This window comes from Hippopotamus amphibius, chromosome 13 (assembly GCF_030028045.1).
Source record: "Hippopotamus amphibius kiboko isolate mHipAmp2 chromosome 13, mHipAmp2.hap2, whole genome shotgun sequence".
NCBI classification, from domain to species: Eukaryota; Metazoa; Chordata; class Mammalia; order Artiodactyla; family Hippopotamidae; genus Hippopotamus; species Hippopotamus amphibius.
The window spans coordinates 24,787,968-24,806,188 of record NC_080198.1 but is presented as its reverse complement, the minus strand read 5'-3'; the positions used below and the strand labels follow the sequence as shown (position 1 = coordinate 24,806,188).

The window sequence follows — 18,221 nt, the reverse complement described above, 5'->3', positions numbered from 1 at the left end:
TACTACTCTGAAATTTATTCAAATGGAAATCCAAGGGTTGAGGCAGAAGCATGTGGTAGTTATGAACTCATTCAGACCCAGTTTGACCAGTACTATTTCTTCCTCTTGTGATCTTATGTAAGAAGCTTCACCAGTTATGAAGTGATGGTGAGTAAGCATCTTAAACCTAACGTGCCTGAAACAGAAGTCCTGATCTTCCTACTGTCTTCTTCATTTCAATCAATGGCAACTCTACCCATTCACTTATTTACTGCACAAGATTTGGAGTCATTCCAACTCCTTTCTTTCTCTTGTACTGCATAACTAAACTTGGAGCAAATCCTTCGGCATTACCTTAAAAATATGTCAGAATCCTACCACTTCTCACCACTTCCACTGAATACTCTCATCTGAGTTATTCCGATGGCTTCTAATGTGCTCCTTGCTTCTATCTTTGTTCCTCCTGTAGCTTCCCCTAAATTCAAAGCCAGACTCATTCTTTCAAAACAAATTCACATTTCTACTCAACTCTCCCTCCCCTCAATGGCTTCCTACCTCAGTAAGTATAAGCAAAAGTCCCTCCAATGGTCCTTTTCTCTGCCCCTCCCATGATCAACTTCCATGTTCCCCTCCATCAATTTCATCTCTAATCTCATATCCCACCACCCACACCCCCTCTATTCCAGCCACACTGGCCTTGCAATTGCCAAGATATGCCTAGCATACTCCTCTTTCCAGGTCTTCACCTGAAATGCTCTTCTCCTGTAACACCCTTCTCCTGGGTACCAACATAGCTTACTTTGGTATTTTCCCGGATCTCTGTTCAAATGTCACCTTTTATTGGAGACTTGCGTGACCTTAAAATTACAGTCACCACCTTCTCTTCTACGCTATCTTCTCTCCTCTTTAATTTGTTTTTATCCATGGCACCACTCACTTTCTTTCACAATATATATTTCACCTCTTTTGTTTTGTTTGTGACTTATAGGTTATCTCTCCTCCCACTAGAATGTAAGCTTGATGAGTTCAAGGATTTTGGTCTGTTTTGTTCACTGCTATCTCCCCAGTGCTCAAAGCAGTGCCTCGTTTATAGAAAACACTTGAATACTGAGGGAACACACACATGTGTGTATGAATGAATTGTATCTAATAGAGCCTAGAGCCACTTATCTCACAAGAATTTTTAAGGATGAAGCAAACATTCTAAACAATGCTCAGTTCATTGGTGAGGACCAAATAAATAACTACAGCTCTCTCCTATCTCCTCTCTCTATCCAATCCAAAACTAGCTAAGTACTTTTGTGGTTTAATATTTAATTCATAGTTACAGAACTGAATACTGCACAGGGGACACCTAAGAGGAAGGTTATCATATGATGTAAGATAACGAATAGCAAGGGGTAGAAGCTGGGAACTCAGAAGCCCACACTGTCCTGCACAGGCAAGACTAACATCAAAAGCTCGGCTCACAGCCACTGAGACCACCATATGCTGTTAGGGTCACAGAATTTTGTTTCTTCTCCCAAGAGATGTCACCTTAGATTGATACTTTTGCCAGACGGTAAAAATGTAGGCATACAGATTGAAAATAGACTACAAAGAAATGTAATGGACCAGAATGGGTTCTATCTAGGCCAGATATTGTCTATGTCCATTCTGGTTGGAAACATCTAAAAGCAAAACAAAACAAAAACAAAAACAAACAAAAAACACAAAAAACAAAAACTAAAGACTTATACCACCTACTCCAAAATAATGTGTCTAAGTTTGAGCCTGATTTTTTTTTAAGTTCCCTTTCATGTAGAAAAATGCTCTTAAAGTATAGGGTATTCAGGATTACAAAACCAGCATCAAGACTGAAATTTTTGGTAATTGTAGATAGAATTCGATAGAATTAAATCATTGCCACCCTCCTGTACACTCTACAAGCTAGCTACAACAAGCCTCCCTACTAAGTGAGGTGGTTATTACCAAATAATAGGATTAGGCCACCTCCAGCAAAATTTAGTTTTCTTAGTTCAGCAGATCTTTCCTTACAGATGTACTAGTTCACATTGTTCTAGCATGCTGTAAATGTCCAGGGGTAAACCAACCCTTTTTAGAGCTCTGGTCTGAGAGTGTTAGGTGACCAAGCCCAATTTCTGAGTTCCTTTGAAAACCATTCAAAACCAAGTGAAATGTTAAAAGGGCCTATTAAAAAACTCAGACCCCCAAAGACTCAACTTCAATGGCTTTTAAAAAGCAGAGGAGTGCTAAACTGGTTTTCACTAGGGCAAGAGCCTATTTTTGTATGTATCACAAATCAAAATCAGTATTTCTAGAAGTTTTGAAAACCCTTCCAGAGAGGGAGTTGGAAATCATGAAGCTTGGGAGTCAGTTGAGTCTGAATCCCAGAATTACTGATTGTTGGATGCTGGGACACTTGCTTAGTCTGCTTGAAGCTCAGTTTTTCTACCTGTAGCGGACACAACAGGGACAATTCTGCAGGGATTATATGAAAATTAGCAATAATGCTTACAAAACACCAGGCCCAAAGCTTGGCTCACAGAAGATGCTCAGTAAATGTGGGCCTTTTATTATTCTTTCCCCACTTCTTGTCAAATCCATCTGGCCTATGACAGACAGGCACTTTTATGTGCCACATAAAAACATGTAAGACCATTGGTCCTCAGTTGGTGACTGGGATGTGGAGAAATCCATTCATTTAGAAAAGTAAGATTTCATTGGTGGGTTCAACTTCTCATAGCCCAGAATAACCGGTAAGGTTATTATTAGGTAAAAGGCAAAACTCCATTTCTAATTTGAAAGCGCTTTTGACATAGTTAGTCCATTGGTAATTTAAGGATCCAATTACTTCTGGAAGGTGGCACCCATTTGTCTTATGGAGAACCAAGGTATTATCGACTTTGAGCTCTGATGTGTGTCTTTCCTTTTATGAAAATTTCCAGTCTTTCATCAAATAAAGTTTAAACATTGTGGGAAGAATTCAATATTTCATTAGAGTTTAGGTCCTATCATAAAACTTTTGAGGTTGATGACCGTGTCTTGGATTCATTTTGCTTGCCTTTCCTCTGCTGATAGATTTCTTCTCCAGTCTCAAAGATTTGGAGTCACTACTAGAGTTTACAGTCACAATTAGTGACCTTTTTGAAGAAGAAGAATTGGGATTGATTTTCCTTCTAGGGCCAGGAGATGGATCATCTAAAACATTCTCTGTCCCATGGATCTCAGAGTTGCGTCTGCCATTCTGATCATAAATACGTGTGTCTGTGTGGCACGGCAGTCTGAGGTTGGTAAATGCAGAGTAATTGCCAGCTGATAAAGCAGAAAGGATTTGAAAAGTGGAAAAGGAGAGGTATGACGGGATAGAATTTCAGAAACTTTCTTCCCTGGGAAGTTCATGTATTGAAAAGCTAGGTCAACGCCACACAAGTGAAGAAACTGATCAGGGCTCCCTCTGATAGGTTAAAAGAACAACTGGTGGGAAAATAACTGTGAAAACCTGGTGATCTCTACAACATTACAACATAATGATTACCTTCCCTGAGAGGAGGAAGAGAACAATTTTAAAACCTCTAAGACTTCTCTGACTTAAAAAAATAGGTATTTGGTATCAAGCAAATTTGGGAAATGCTGCAGACTATACCTGCTTAATGCCCGTGAGAATATGGAAAGGAAATTCTGCTGCAAGAAACTCATTGAACCACGAGGGAGAGATGATATTGCCCCCAGGGGATATCTGCCAATGTCTAAAGACATTTTTGGTTGTCACAACCAAGAGGATATGCTACTGGCATCTAGTGGGTAGAAGCTAAGGAGGCTGCCAAACATCCTATGATGCCCAGAACAACACCCCACAACAAAGAAGTATCTGGTCCCAAATGTCAATAGTGCCAAGTCTGGGAAACCCTGCTTCAGACGTATTCATAAGTCACGGAACACTTTCTATACCACTGTCTCAGTCTCTAGTCAGAAACTACGTTCTATTTTCCTACATAAAATACTCATTAGGATTAATTATGCTTTTATAAAAGTACCCCCCCAAAAAAACTCCTAAATATTCAACTTTGAAACCAATTCCTAGATATAGCTGGATCATTGCACATGTGCAAATTTTACCATGAATGACAGCAGTGCTGTTTGTTTGAAACATAAAATGCAAAGGAATCTCTATCTCTATCTATCTATCATCTATCATCAATCTCTATACTATCAGTGCTATCAGTTCATACAACCCGAAAGTATGAACATGTTGGAGTAACCCTTGTTTTCGTGGAAATTCCCATCCTCATTTATGCCTTTCTATTCAAGGTTGGTGGTCCCTGCCAAAGCTGCCATGCATCTATGGACCACACCAGGCACAACTGCACACGTTAACAACTTCCCCTCCCAGCTCCAAAAAAGACTGAGTGACACTGCTTGTTGGTTTGCAAATTCATAGTCTGGTGAGACAACTCTGAAACCTTCTATTTTCAGTTCATCCTTGAAAATCTTTAATTGCTGGGTTCCTAGGATTCCACATACTACTTGATGGAAAATGTGACTCTCCAGAGAGAATTGTTTCTGATGGCTAACCAGAGTCATTCAACGGGGCTTGCAGCTGTGACTTCAGCCTTGACTTTTGATCGTGAGTCCTCCCTCTCCTATGGGGACCATGCTGTGCATTGCGGGATGCTTGGCAACATCCCAAGCTTCTCTTCGCTAGATGCCAATAATACTTCTCAAACCCATCTGTGACAACTAATGATGTCCCCAGACATTGCCCAGTGTCCACTGGGAGATAAAAATCACCCCTGACTGAGACCACTGAATTATTCCAAAGTTTTCAGAAAGTCCTATGAGCTCTCAAAACTGAATTGATTTTAATTGGTTTGGTGGGGCACAGGGCACAAAGAGCTTTTTTGTGGATGGGGGTGATAAAGGGCCCACTGAACATCAGTTTAACAAGGTCAAAATCCTAGACTAAAAGAGTTGGGAATCCCTGGGCTTTGAGAACGTGACATGTACACGTAAAATCAGTTCCCATGCACAGCAATGAAGATTGCAACTATGATGAAACAAACAGGCTCTTCTGGACAGCACTTCCTCCCTGACATCACAGCTGTGACCTGCCACTGCTAAGGGGTTCCCGGATATTTCACAGCTGATTAAGAGACAACCAAGGAGAAGGAAATCATGATTTCACTAAGAAAGGGCAAACTACAATGTGGGAATAGGTGAGTTGGTTGGGCGAGGGCTTTTTATGAAGCACAAGGAAAACAAACAGCATGTATTTTGGAAAAGTTCTTTAGTTTTCAAAGGATTCTGGGCTTTGGGGAGCAATGGATAAGAAATGGGGAGTCTGAATTTGGCTAAGTATTTACTGGAATTTACTAGCAAGACTGGCAATGAAAGTCTGGATTTCCTTGGGAAAAGAGGAGCAAAAAACCCACACCATTCCCAGAGGCCTTTCATTTTAACTGTCTGGGTGGGAGGGGTGAAGGGAGGAAGGGACGAACAAGGAAGAAGTTGTTCATGGGAAAAAAGCCAGTGAAAAACTAGGAAAGATGCTGTTTATGCTGAGCTCAGACTAGAGCACCCACTTTTATTATGTTACAGTGCAAATCTGAGATTAAAAACAGCTTCCTAAATGTGTCAGAAATTTTAAAGCCTTGAAATAAATCCAAACCCCCTCTCTGCTTGCTTGTGAAGTAAAATGCACACACTGAACATATTTTATATTTCTTTAAGAATTAAAAAAAAACTTATTTGGAAAAATTTCAAACTTAAAAATTGCAAGAACATCACAAAGAACTCCCTCCTCCTCTTATTCAGATTCCCCAACCGCCAGCATTTCACCACATGTGCTCCTTCCTTCCTCCTCCCTAAATATATACACGTATGCCATTATTATTTGGTCTTTTCCTGAACAATCTGCAGACATAATGTCCCATCATCTCCAAAACTCAAGGACACTCTCCTACATAAATACACCTCTCTAAGTCAGGAAATCGCTACTCATACACCACCAGCATTCAAACCTATGTGTTTCTTTTGATGATTCCCTCCTACAAGTTAGTGCTTTATTTCCACAGTTTTAGGCCAGTGCTATATGGATTCCAGCTCCTGAGTAGCCAGGATTGCTCATTCATTCATTCATTCATTCAGATATTGTTGATAGTAGGCCTACTTTGTGTAAGGCACCAAGCTTGAACAGCGGGCCTCTACAGCCCAAAGGAAATTAAGGTCTGGAGCAATTCAATAAATGATTCAGTTAAAAGGATTTTCACTTGAAATGTGGTGGCCATGTCTACATTTCTTCCTTTGTTCTGGTCAGTTTTTTTATGTCATCTTTCCCTCACTTCATCTTACACAGCTCCCAAACCATAACCATCTCTTAACATGCACTTTCCACAAGGATGGAGGAACGCATCTGTAGTTAGGAGAATGAATGGTAAAGAACAAAGTGAATGCAAGGACAGAACTCACAGCGGTTGACTGTCCTACCAACATTAAGGAGAAAGACTTAGCATTGACAGAAGAAGACTTCAACTCCTGTAGCTTAGTTTAAGCTCAAGAAAGAGTCTGAAAGATATCTCAACACATTTAATGTGTTTTATTTCAAGCAGAGAGTTATTAGTGTGAGATCACTTTTTAATAAATTTTAATTTCACCATTTTTCATAATTCACTTGCAGTACAACAGCACATCATGTTCTACAATAAACCTAATCACCACAAACACCTACAAATCCCCTAACTGGCTTGCCCAAAATCTTCTCTCTTAGCCCAGTTATCTATGTATCCCCTGAACAAAGAAAAACACTTAGATTCATTATCTCCAGTTATTCTATTTCTTTGTATATTAAATGTCAGAAACATCACTTAATGTGTGCTTAATAAACACTGGATGCTTTTTTTTTCTCCAAATCTTATAGAAAGCCCCCATCTTGCTCTTCACCTCGTTTAAGAGAAACCATTTTTCATATTCATCCTTTTAGAGCTCTGAGCAAAATCTGTAAATGGCTCAATAATTCCAGGATGTTTCAAGTAGTTACAATTTGGAAAAACAGAAAATCTTAAACTGTAGACATCCTCTTTCCACAGCTTTTTACCACTTCACCAACTAAAGAGTAAGATGAGGGGAGTATGTCTTGGTTACTAGGTTCAAATCCTGGTTCAGCCACAGTAGGAACTAGAACCACCTAACTAACTTCTCTGATGGTACTAAGCTCATCAAGTAGAAGAGATTAAATCTGATGTGTGTGAACTGCTTTGCATAATTCCTAGCAGAAAGTAAATGCTCCAAAATATAAGTGTTTATATGGGTTGTTATAATAAAAAGTCAAAACTCACAATAATTATGGGAGGAAATGCACTGTACAAAATTAAGTGAGGGGAAAGAGCTCTTTTGCAGATAACTGAAGCAATCCATTCATCTACTTTCTGAGATACTTCAGAAGAAGGTGGCTTAGAGAGAGTTATTTGACTTATTTACCATTTTAGTACATAGACAATCTAAGGGTGATGATAATAAGGGCTTCTAAAAACAGACCACCAGAATGGTTTATAGTTTAATACAGATGGCAAAACGAATGGTTTATAGTTTAATACAGGGGCAAACGAACAAACAAAAAAACCCCACAACTCTATCTGGTCACTGGAAAAGAGAACTGATGACATCAGTTCTGATGGCATCAGAACTAATGACAGTGAAACAAACCATAATGGTTTTCTTAACACTGGGGAGGCGAAGTTAAATGTTGGCAATTACAGTGATGGAGGACACATTGCCTCAGCTCTGATTCTTCTCAAGTGTCTTTGAAACAGCTCCATAAACCTAATCTGCTTACCCTTTACCTACAGGGCTCAGTGAATACGAAAGCTGCCTTCCTGAAACTTCTCCTTCAAAGAGGGAATGATCTCTTGGAATTCAGCTTCTCAAGGTGGCTACCTGGTGTTGTCCATTTTTGCCTCCTCCTAAAAAGCATCACTCTAACGTTGCCCTTTCGACCCACAGAACACATAAACATTCTTTCTCCTTAACTGAACTTACTGCCATGATGAACTTGAACTCTGAGATGCACAAGAGGAGAGTTTGTTTTAACAGCTGCTTTTACACGGAGGCCTTGGAGTTACTACTCTCAAGACTGCTGGTTCTAAAAGCCTCTCTTTTCACTGTCCTATTTTTTCAATGCCCAGCTGTCAAGGAACACCCACTGAAATTCTCCCAAACAAAGGCGCAAAACAGAAGAAGGACAAGAGGATGGTAGTTGTTAGATGCAAGGGCATCTTACATAGGGACTCATTACATGCTGACATAGGGTTTTTCTCCCCAATTTATTTTCTATAAGTTTACTGATCCCTTGGCTAGTTGAATATTAATTGCTAATTGCCTGAGGTTGTCCTGTCTAATACAGTAGCCAACAGGGACAGGTGGCTGTTTATATTTAAAGTAATTAAGTTAAATACAATTTAAAATGCAATATCCCTATTGTACTTTGCCACATAATTAGTGCTTAATATTAGCCACATGTGGCTAGTGGCTTCTATATTGGAAAGCAAAGATAGAGAACATTTCCATTATTGTAGAAAGTTATTGGACTGCTTTGGCCAAGGCATAACCTCATTCTTATAAGAGAAAGGGGATGCAGGCCTGACTAAGAATGGTGGCTTTGTAGGTTCAGCCTATATTGATTATTTTCCATACTACTTCCTGTACACTCTTTTCTTAGCTGCCGATTTTCTATTTTACAAATTTCTAGAAAGGCATGTTGTAGTGATTAAGACAATCCATGAAAATGATCCCACTTTAGAGGAAACAACAACAGCAAGAAGCAAAGATGGTGATGTGGCAATCCACACATTCCAGATCTTTTTATTGGTACCTATTAAATAACAAATGGGGAGATGTACCCTCAGCCACAACTTCCCATGTTAGTGTGGGGAGGCTGAGGGCCCCTACAGGGAGAGGCAGAAAGCCAGGCCCTCCACTTATCCTGGCTCTCAGACGCCTAAATTCATGTCTGGGTTCTAATGTAAAGGTGAACAGAAGCATATTTCCTGATAGGAGGTTTTTAAAGGCTCCATGCCATCAGCAAGAGAGCATTTATCACTGAGAATCATTGGGTGATTGCACATTTAAAAGGAAAGACAAGATCAATAATTTATATTTATTGAACAAAGATCATTAGCAACCATGAAGATATGTGTGTGTGTGTGTGTGTGTATCCTAATAGCAATTTGTATTTTTATGGCTGTAGTGAGGCTGCCAGGAAAAAATAATCAGTTCTTCATGTGTTTAATTTTTTTTATTTAATATCAAATTTTCTTTCCCCACTAGAATGAATAGCTCTGATTGTTCATTGCTGTATCCTTAGCATCCAGAATAGACTAGCCCCACAATAGGCACATAAAAAGTATCAGCTGAAAAATGACTTTTTTTTTTTAAAAGGAATGACCTAGAGTCTTTTACTCCCTCCTCATAAAATAAATCTTCCTCAACTGCCTTTAATAATCAGGATTCCCTCCCAGCCAATTAGACTTGGCCTCAGCCTCTACCTCCCACTCCACATTCCAAAGTTTCCATTGCTGTCCATTCCAGAAGAGCAACTTGCTGACCTGAGTCAAGGGGGAGGACCTACACTCCTTCTCAGGGTCTAATGTCTCTCCTACCCTTGCTCCCACCCCCACCTTTGGACTTTTTAAAACTGTAAAAACAGAAATCTGTCAAGCTATCATGAAATATCAGCTGTCAGAAAGCAGGAACAGAATCTCTGATAGGCATACAATCACTGTAAATACTGAGGAAAAAAAAAAAAGTCCAGCTAAGTTTTATCTCCAATGAAACAGATGCAGGCCAGTGTTTTGCTTTTTTGAGCACATGTGAGATGAGTGGTTTATAGACTCTTAATCTACCCTGAGTTCAAATAAACTTTGTAATTTCACATGTAATGTTTTCACTAAAAAAAAAAAAAAACTATCTTATTTTTTATACTCCATATTGATAGAGCCAAATAATGTGTTTATTTCTTTTTTAAAAGACACTAGCAGTATGTTTAAGATGTCTTCGTTAGTGAAAAAAATCTTATATTTATAAAAAATGCATACACATTTAATGTGATAGTCCTTATAGCCAAAATCTTTATATCATCCTCTGAATCTGGCTAGTATGATATTTTAAAAAGAAAAAGGAGAATTGTTTGCCATTCCCTAAACATAATTAGTTGTTTGAAGTATTCATAGCTGCCGATTATGGGAATTTACTGATAATAGTTATAAATTTAGATTTTCTATTGCTGGAGTCAAAGCGACAATGTCAATACTAGCTAAATAACATTGAGTCTAAACAGAGTGTGAGTTTCAGCCATATCCTTTTATTGAATGTAAGCAGGAATTTAAAAAATTCATTCTGAACATGAGCTGTTTCTTTCTACCAAAATAAGCGGGATTAATATAGTCAAGTATACTGACATTGGGAGACACTGTTTTGGAAAAGATCCCTGGTGTTCTCCTTACTGGCTGCAAGTAATAAATCCTTCCTTCTCCCAGAAAGAAAAAAAAAAAGAGGTGTACTGACAGTGAAGTCATCGCTAAAGTAGATTATCACACAGTCAAATGGATTCATAAAAACACCTCTCTCAACAAGGTAATATGGGGGCTAAATGTGACACAGATTTGCTTAACTTGGCTTGGTACCTAGCAAATACTAAGTAAATGTTAGTTAGCCTCATCTGCTTTGGAGAAGTTACCTTATTCAGCACCTCATAAAAAAAACCCTCAAACGCATATAGGGACTCCCTTATTTTGGTCCTTTCCCCCTCAGTTACCATAACAAACTACAGTGCAAAACAGAAGCTCAGAGGGGAATGTGGAACCAGTAGAGATCTGAGGTTATCTTTACGATTTATCATTTTTTGAAAAGTGCAGGTTCTCTTAAAACTTTCAAGTATACTGTTATGTTTTCTTTATTTTCTTTAATAAGTGCTTCTGATATGTATTGCAGGTGAATAAAATTGATAAATGTTGTAAGTCTTTTACAGTTATCTGAACACAAAGAATAACGTATGATCAAACTGACACACCTTAGGTGAGCTTTTTCCTGTTCCTGCCTCCCCTGACATGTTTAGAACAATTTCTCCTAATCACTTGTTTTGTCTTCTGGCTATGCCTTATCACTATCTACAAATTCAGTAAGTGGAACATTCATGTTTCATAGTTGAGACTCAATGAATCAGGACAAATGTATTAGAAAAGAAAAAACCCAACAAAATATTAAACCTCGTATATTTTTGTTTATATCACTAAGCATCATTTCCAATTCAGAAATATTTTTAAAAGTATCCCTTTAAAATACACATTTTCAACTATCCAATTACATAAAGCTTGCCACTTGGCCACTCATATTTGGAAGAGGGATGGTACAGGTTGGAAGGGATTTACAAAATTAAAACGTGTCTTTTTAAAACCAAAAGAAACATATACATGCATTTCTAAGCACACAGCCTATTTGCCTTTACAGTCTGCTGATAAACACTGATTTTTAAACATTGTATATAAAATTAAATAACATGGAAAAAAATAAATATGCTTTATTATATAAACATAGAAATCTGTACTGCTCAAAATATTCAGATAATACTAGCCTTGGCTGCTTAAAATTGTATTCAGAAAGTATGGTAGTGATATTTACAATCTTTATTTCTGCTAGAGATAGATGCAGTGAGGTGATAAAATACTGATGTCAGACGTTTTCTCTTCCTACCTACAGAAGCTGCAAACTTTAATATGAAAATGAGGTAGACACAAATTCATAAGTTGGCCAGGCAGAAACAAAAGCACAATTCCTTCATGAGCTCATAAATTCTCATTATTCGGGTCGACAGGCATTATTCCAAAGCACCTAAAGCAAGGCTCAGAGAACACATTTAGGTTTGTCATGAAAAACTCACACAAGAAATTTCTCCTAAGGAGAACCACAGTCTCCAAGGCAATCAGCAAGCAGATACATGGGGCGATGCCAAAAGGAAGGCTAGAGGACCACCTTGGATAGGTGACATCACCTAGCAACCTTTTTGACTTTATCTCGAAGCAGCTTACTCTAGAATGCTACAGATTTTTAACCCACTTCCCACTACAGTTTGACAGCTCTCTTTCCAATTTATCCCTCTAGTCACGGGATGTGTGCATGCAATAGGCAAATCAGTGTTAAGAACCTTATTTCAAAACCAAAACATTACCAAGTCATAGTGCAAGGACACGTTCAAAAGAGAATAGAAAAGATGAAATCTGGGCAGGGTGTTTTTCACAATCACGATTCTAAATCTCTAGTGACCTGAGCCAGAACTAAGGGTCTTAAAATGGGTACTTGAACCCTACATTCACAGAAGCTTCATTTTAGGGAGTCTGGACGCCATGCTAACAGCCATTTGGAGTTTCTCTCTTAAATACTGCTCCTTAGTAACAACTGTTGAACTAGGCTATCTTCATTTTGACCTTGGAAAAGACCTACTCACACAGCAATAGTTGCTTCTCCACACTATCTCCAGCGTGGGAGTAAGTTGGGAAAAGAAAGCAACACGGCCAGAGGGGGACTAAAGGCTACCCTTGGTCTCTAAGAAACCTAGTTCACTTTCTCTTGAAAGCAACATGTTAGCACCTTGAATATAGTTTTTGTTGTTTTTAATGTCATTGTCAGTTACAATGATGAAGCACCATAGAAGTGGCTTTATGGCTATTAACACAATTCACTGAGGTATGCTTCAATTTAGAATTACCAAGAAATTGTACCAAAGCATCCATAAAAATCCACATAAAAGTAAAATCCAAATCCTACAGTAAGACTCTAAAAGGCTGCCCTTGTACACATAATTTAAGTAATATATTACAAATGGATATATTTAAATAAAATGCTTTTGATTTAGTTGTTTTAAAAATCACAATGAAAAGCCTTGTAAAAGTGGCCTTGCTCCCAGGCTGCAGAGGCATTTGAATATATATTTGAATAATGGTCACTTTACAAAGGAAGCATTAAAATCATTTAGGCAGCAAAAATATTTTCAAAATCCATGTATTTGCTTCTGTGCATTACAGAGCATTTAGAATCTCTCTCTTTTTCTCTGTGTGTTTCAGAAGACTATGTGTGGGCCCAAGAATGCCCAAGAACAACAACTACAATAAGAAAAACTTAAAGTCTTCAGTTAATTAGCAGATCATATTTTAAAATTTAAGCATTGAAGCTCTTAAAATATCTGTGGGAGAGGATGGTGAGCCAATGTAAAAATAAAAAAATTAACTGTTTAGAAAGTGTTCAAGAAAGAGAATGCTATGGAAACTAATGTATATATACTATATATATCATATATATAGTATATATACAACATATAATATATAATATTATTATTATATTATATATATACACACACACATACCCTCTGAGAGTTAGGAGATATTTCTTGGTCAATATTAAAGAAACACAACTTTTTAGAGAGCTACTAGATTTTTTGATATATACTCCAGCATGGTGTTGGTGTTGGCTGAGTGAAAAGGGTGAAAATGTAATGGGCTCAAGAGGGAAAATTTCATGAAAAATAATATGTAATAGGTGACTTACGGAAGCTGGAATGTCAGAAGATGTTCTTGACATTCTAAGGTTATTTCTGATCTTTTGCAAAATGTTCACTTTGGGAGTGCTAGTATTGCAGACAAAATACTCCGGGTGAACAATACATCTGAAATGCCCTTGAATAAAATCCTTACAGTCCAGCTGAATAGTACCAGTTGAGATAACACTCTAAATTCTTCTAGATTTCTACTTAATACAAAGTACAGTAGTTATACAGCTAGTGTTCTACCTGCAGACACCACCTCCAACACTGAAACCCTTGACTCTTAGAAGTGTCAATAGGTATTAGCCATGTCGGGTCAGTTAATCTGCTCTTTAGTTAGTTTTAGGAACGGTTAAGACATCTCCTCAGAACCCCATGGAATAAAAAAGGCTTTGGGATGTGACTGAATATAATATTAATTCAACTTCAGTGCAATCAATGTATTCACAGGAGGGTTTACTCTATTTACATGAAACAGACCTAATGGCTTCATACCTATGGTACACTTTAGCCACAGTATTGTTTTGACATAGCTGACCCTTCTGTTTGCCAAGAGCTGCCCCAGAAGTTTGCATAGTATTTACAAAGCGGCAAATCTGTCTCACAATGCCATTGAAAAACAGACCGCAAAGGAAGTCTAGGACCAAAGGAAAAAATGGTCTCAAACAGGCTTTGTGTCTTGATAGAAGAGAGAGAACATTTCAGATGCCTTGAATGGCATCAGGTCACTGAGTCCACTGTTGGTCTTTTGAATTTTCCAAATGACTTCAGTCGATTTTGTGGGCACAGCCTTTATGTTGATTGTGTTGAAAGCTGTACCCGAGTCACACAGAGGCAAAGTACAGTCACTGAATCAAAAATTGCTTTGGCCTCAATAAGCAGGTATCTTCCCATTAAAGTCAAAACTATCAGCTTAGAAAAGGAGAGAATATCTGCTTTTGAGTTGTCTGCTTAAATCACTTTGGACTTTGATAATGACATGGAGTTATTTAGTTTCTTAAAAAAAAAAAATACACACACAAATATATATATATATAGTCTAGTTCTTGGAAAGGATGCTACTTCTGGGAGTTGGCAAAAAGCCTGTATGAGGTACATGTATCCTGTAAAGTCACTTTGGCAATCTCATAAAAAAATTAATTCTGTTGTATGTCAATATGAAAAAAATAACAGACTGTGTATAGCACAGTTTCAGGGATGCCCTTGTGAGAAGGATAATTATCTGTCTCAAAGGAGTGACCCAGAACACCTTGGAACTGGGTGTTAGTTAGATAGTTTGGTTAACAAACATGAACAGTTAGGGCCGTACCGAACTCCAAGGGCCAGTACTCCATGCAGCGTCTTGAGGACAAGCATGTGTGTTACATTGCTCTCGATCTGGAGGCTTGTCAAGAATCTCACAGCTCAGATCTGGAAACCGTTCCCCGCTGGGCCGCTGACAGACCACCAGTCTTGTTCGCAAGCCTCCACCACACAGCTTAGTACACTGGAAGAAGAAAAAGGAAGGTTGCAGTTATTTTGTCTGAACAGCCAGTGGCAAATTTTCTTTTCCCATAAGAAAATGTCTTAGCCAAACTCTATTACGGTATCAGGCAAGATAAGTCTGTAGGCAGAATGAAGCTGAATTACCAAAAGTAACAGAGCAGACTGGAGCCCTCTACTTTCAGGGTAAGCATTGTTCAGTGAGCGTTTGCTCTTCATCTGTACTAAATGCTTTTATATATATTATCTTATCAAGAGGAGAGTGTAATTATTTGCTACATTTTACATATGGGGCAACTGAGCTTAAGAGAGGTTAACTTGATCAAGGTTAATTCAACAGCCGGTGTCTAGGATAAGATTACAGCCTTTTCTTTGAGGTATTCAAAACCAAAAATCAAAGAAACAAAAATCTAAAAACCACTCAGTACCAAATAAAGGAAATAATGACTTAGCTGGTTTTATTTTCTGGAAATCTCTAAAAGTTGCCACCAACCTTTGGCTATTCAGTGACTTTAGTCTCCATAGACCTTTCTGACGTTCAAACATTCTATGCTATCTCTGAATCTAAGGATAACGATGGCTTTCCCCTAGGATGCGTAAACAGTGTGGTGGGAACACGGGATAAGGTTCTGCCTGTTGGCTAGACCCACACTTCTGAGGCAGGAACAAATTGTATTTCTTGGACAGTACTGCTCTGCTCACATCCAGGAACACTGACTGTTCCCCTGCTGTGTCAAGGCCAGATCTCCCACAGAATTTGGAATGATCTGGTCCGTGCTGACAGCCAGCATCCCAGCAAATGCGTATACTCTACTGGCTCCAATCCAATTACAGAAGCTTAAGCACAGGCCCCACGGGACAGAACTTTACGAGGAGTTTTGGGAAACCCATAATACGCGAGTTTCCAAACCTGATTTCCCCTTCCCGCCTTTCAGCAAAGCCCTCCAGAATGACGTACTATCAACGAAAGTTAACAAAACTCTCCGTTATGAGTGCCTATGACTACTAGGTTACGTGGGTGAAAGCATGAAATGTGGACACATGATTTCTGTTAGCCAGGTGTGTGGTCTAACATGTCCGTCCATCTCATGTGTCTTTGTTCCCCTCTTGGCCGGAGGGGTTTCTCCACGATGTTAATCCTCATGTTTTATTTTATAAATTTTACAGTCAAGACAGAACAACTCAACAAACTCTAAATATGTGCTCTCCCTGTGGATTCAAGAGTAGAGAGATATATTCTTTGTTAATTAAATACAAAACAATAAACATCTAAGTCCTACACATGATAGTGGCTCAAAGCCCCATGCAACAATAATAGTAATACTAATGATAATTATTAGTAGTAGTAATAATTCTGATTATAACTATTATAATAGCAGTTAACTATGATTAAAGTCTATGGGCTAGGCTTTTGACATGCACTATCTCATAATAAATGTGAATATTACGAAGTGGGTGCCATTATTATTCCCATTTACAGGTGAGAATACAGATATTTGGCAAAGTTATACTATTTGTCAAAGCCACAAAGCTTGTAAGAGCCAGGGCTGGGAATGGGACCCAGTTCTGTCTGCTCCAAATATTCCAGTGCCTTTCATTGATCACAGCAGGCAATTCTTAAAAGCTGAAGAGTTTTATTGTTTGAGACTACACAGCTAATTATTCATGTCTACGATTAAAATGAATCACCTCTGATAGGAATAACAGCTCCTATTCATTCTAGTTCATCAAGGATTTGAAATATTGGGAAACACGATGTCTTGGGAACAAGGATGCATCACAAACACCTCCAAACTAGGAAGAAGATGGCAAAATTTCCATTGACTAATTTAACACACATGTTCAATCATTTTATTTTAAAAGCTCCCATGTTTTAATCAGCAGAGGTTAACAATTTACACTAGCATTTATCTGTATTCTCGCCTAACTTTTCTCTCCTATGTAGTCAAGCTGTCTCTATTTCTCAACAAAAGCACTTTTAAAATAGTCCAGAATTAAGATAGGTCTCCTAGTTAATCTGAAATCAAGAAGCTTTAACTAGAGCTGGTTCTTCTTCCTTCAAATGAACTATGAACAATAACACTGTTCGGTGTTTTGTATTTTTCCCAAAGGATGTATAAGTGGAGTTCGCGCTTACCTCTCCCCAGCTGCCATAAGCCCATTGAGGGCAAGGGCCAGATTCGCAGGCTCTCTGCTCATCGGGTTTGATTCTCTCCACGCAGTCGTTGGCGGTGTACCCGTTTTCATCCTGACACACAACAACACGCCGCTGGGACCCACCAGCACAGGTACTGGAACACTGAACACAGCAGACATCAGTCAACAGACTAATCTCTACCTCGATCTCCATATCAGGGTCACAAAAAGCAACTGGTTGAAGGGTCAGAGACAAATGTGGCAGAAACCAATCCCAAGTCGCCCACAACGGACAGAAAGCAATCCTGAGCAACCGTGGGGCTGTTTAATGTTCCTGTTTTAGCAATACCTGGAGGGCAGAAACACAGCTTCTCCCTTGCACATGTCAGGTCTCAGTAGGTGTTTAATAAATGCCTGAAGAGTGGTCATGTCTTCTGATTTCCAAAGCTGTCCTTTTCACCCTTTGCATCCCTGAGAGGTACAGATGTGCTGACTGACACCACAGTCTGCCCGGAAATTCTTTCCTTTTGAAAACTGCAAGTGCTTATTTAGAACCAACATTTAACTTCCCTTTCAACACAGGGGTCAAATCACATGCTTAAGGGATTGCCAGTTGTTGAAATCAAACTTCTATACTAACTCCTTCAATTACCCAAGGAGAGCATCACGGAACGTCACTTACATATCATTTCCTTGCAGGTGATGTTCCCTTCTCTCCCATCACAAAAGCCTCTACTCCCGTGACTAATGGTAGCAAAGTTTGTTTTCCTTCTTTCTGTTTATTCCCCAGTGGACTTGAATTCCTTATTGAAAACCTCTCTTCAGGTGCTACTCTCATGCTTGTCATAGAGTTATGTTCACCCTTCAGCTAATTTCCCACACAAGCTTTTCATAGCTCTCTTATTTATCTACATCTTGAGTGTTTTTTTTTCTTTCCATAATTTTCTTATCTTTTGAAACCCGATGTGTTTGCTAGTCTCCTTCACTCTGACCCTTAATTTGTAAAATCTGTTTGCTTGTAAAACAAGCATCTAGTCCT

At 38.6% G+C, this 18,221-nt stretch overlaps 1 protein-coding gene across 1 annotated transcript in view; it reads right to left on the bottom strand.

The window, feature by feature from the left end:
* Window positions 1-18,221, bottom strand: part of ADAMTS9 (ADAM metallopeptidase with thrombospondin type 1 motif 9) — a 168,365-nt gene that overhangs the window by 62,917 nt on the left and 87,227 nt on the right. The window contains exons 27-28 of the mRNA XM_057705101.1: window positions 17,184-17,345; window positions 14,874-15,050 (exon numbers count right to left, since the gene is read on the bottom strand). Of these exons, the coding sequence (XP_057561084.1) occupies window positions 14,874-15,050; window positions 17,184-17,345 (339 nt within the window). The remainder of the gene's footprint in view (window positions 1-14,873; window positions 15,051-17,183; window positions 17,346-18,221) is intronic.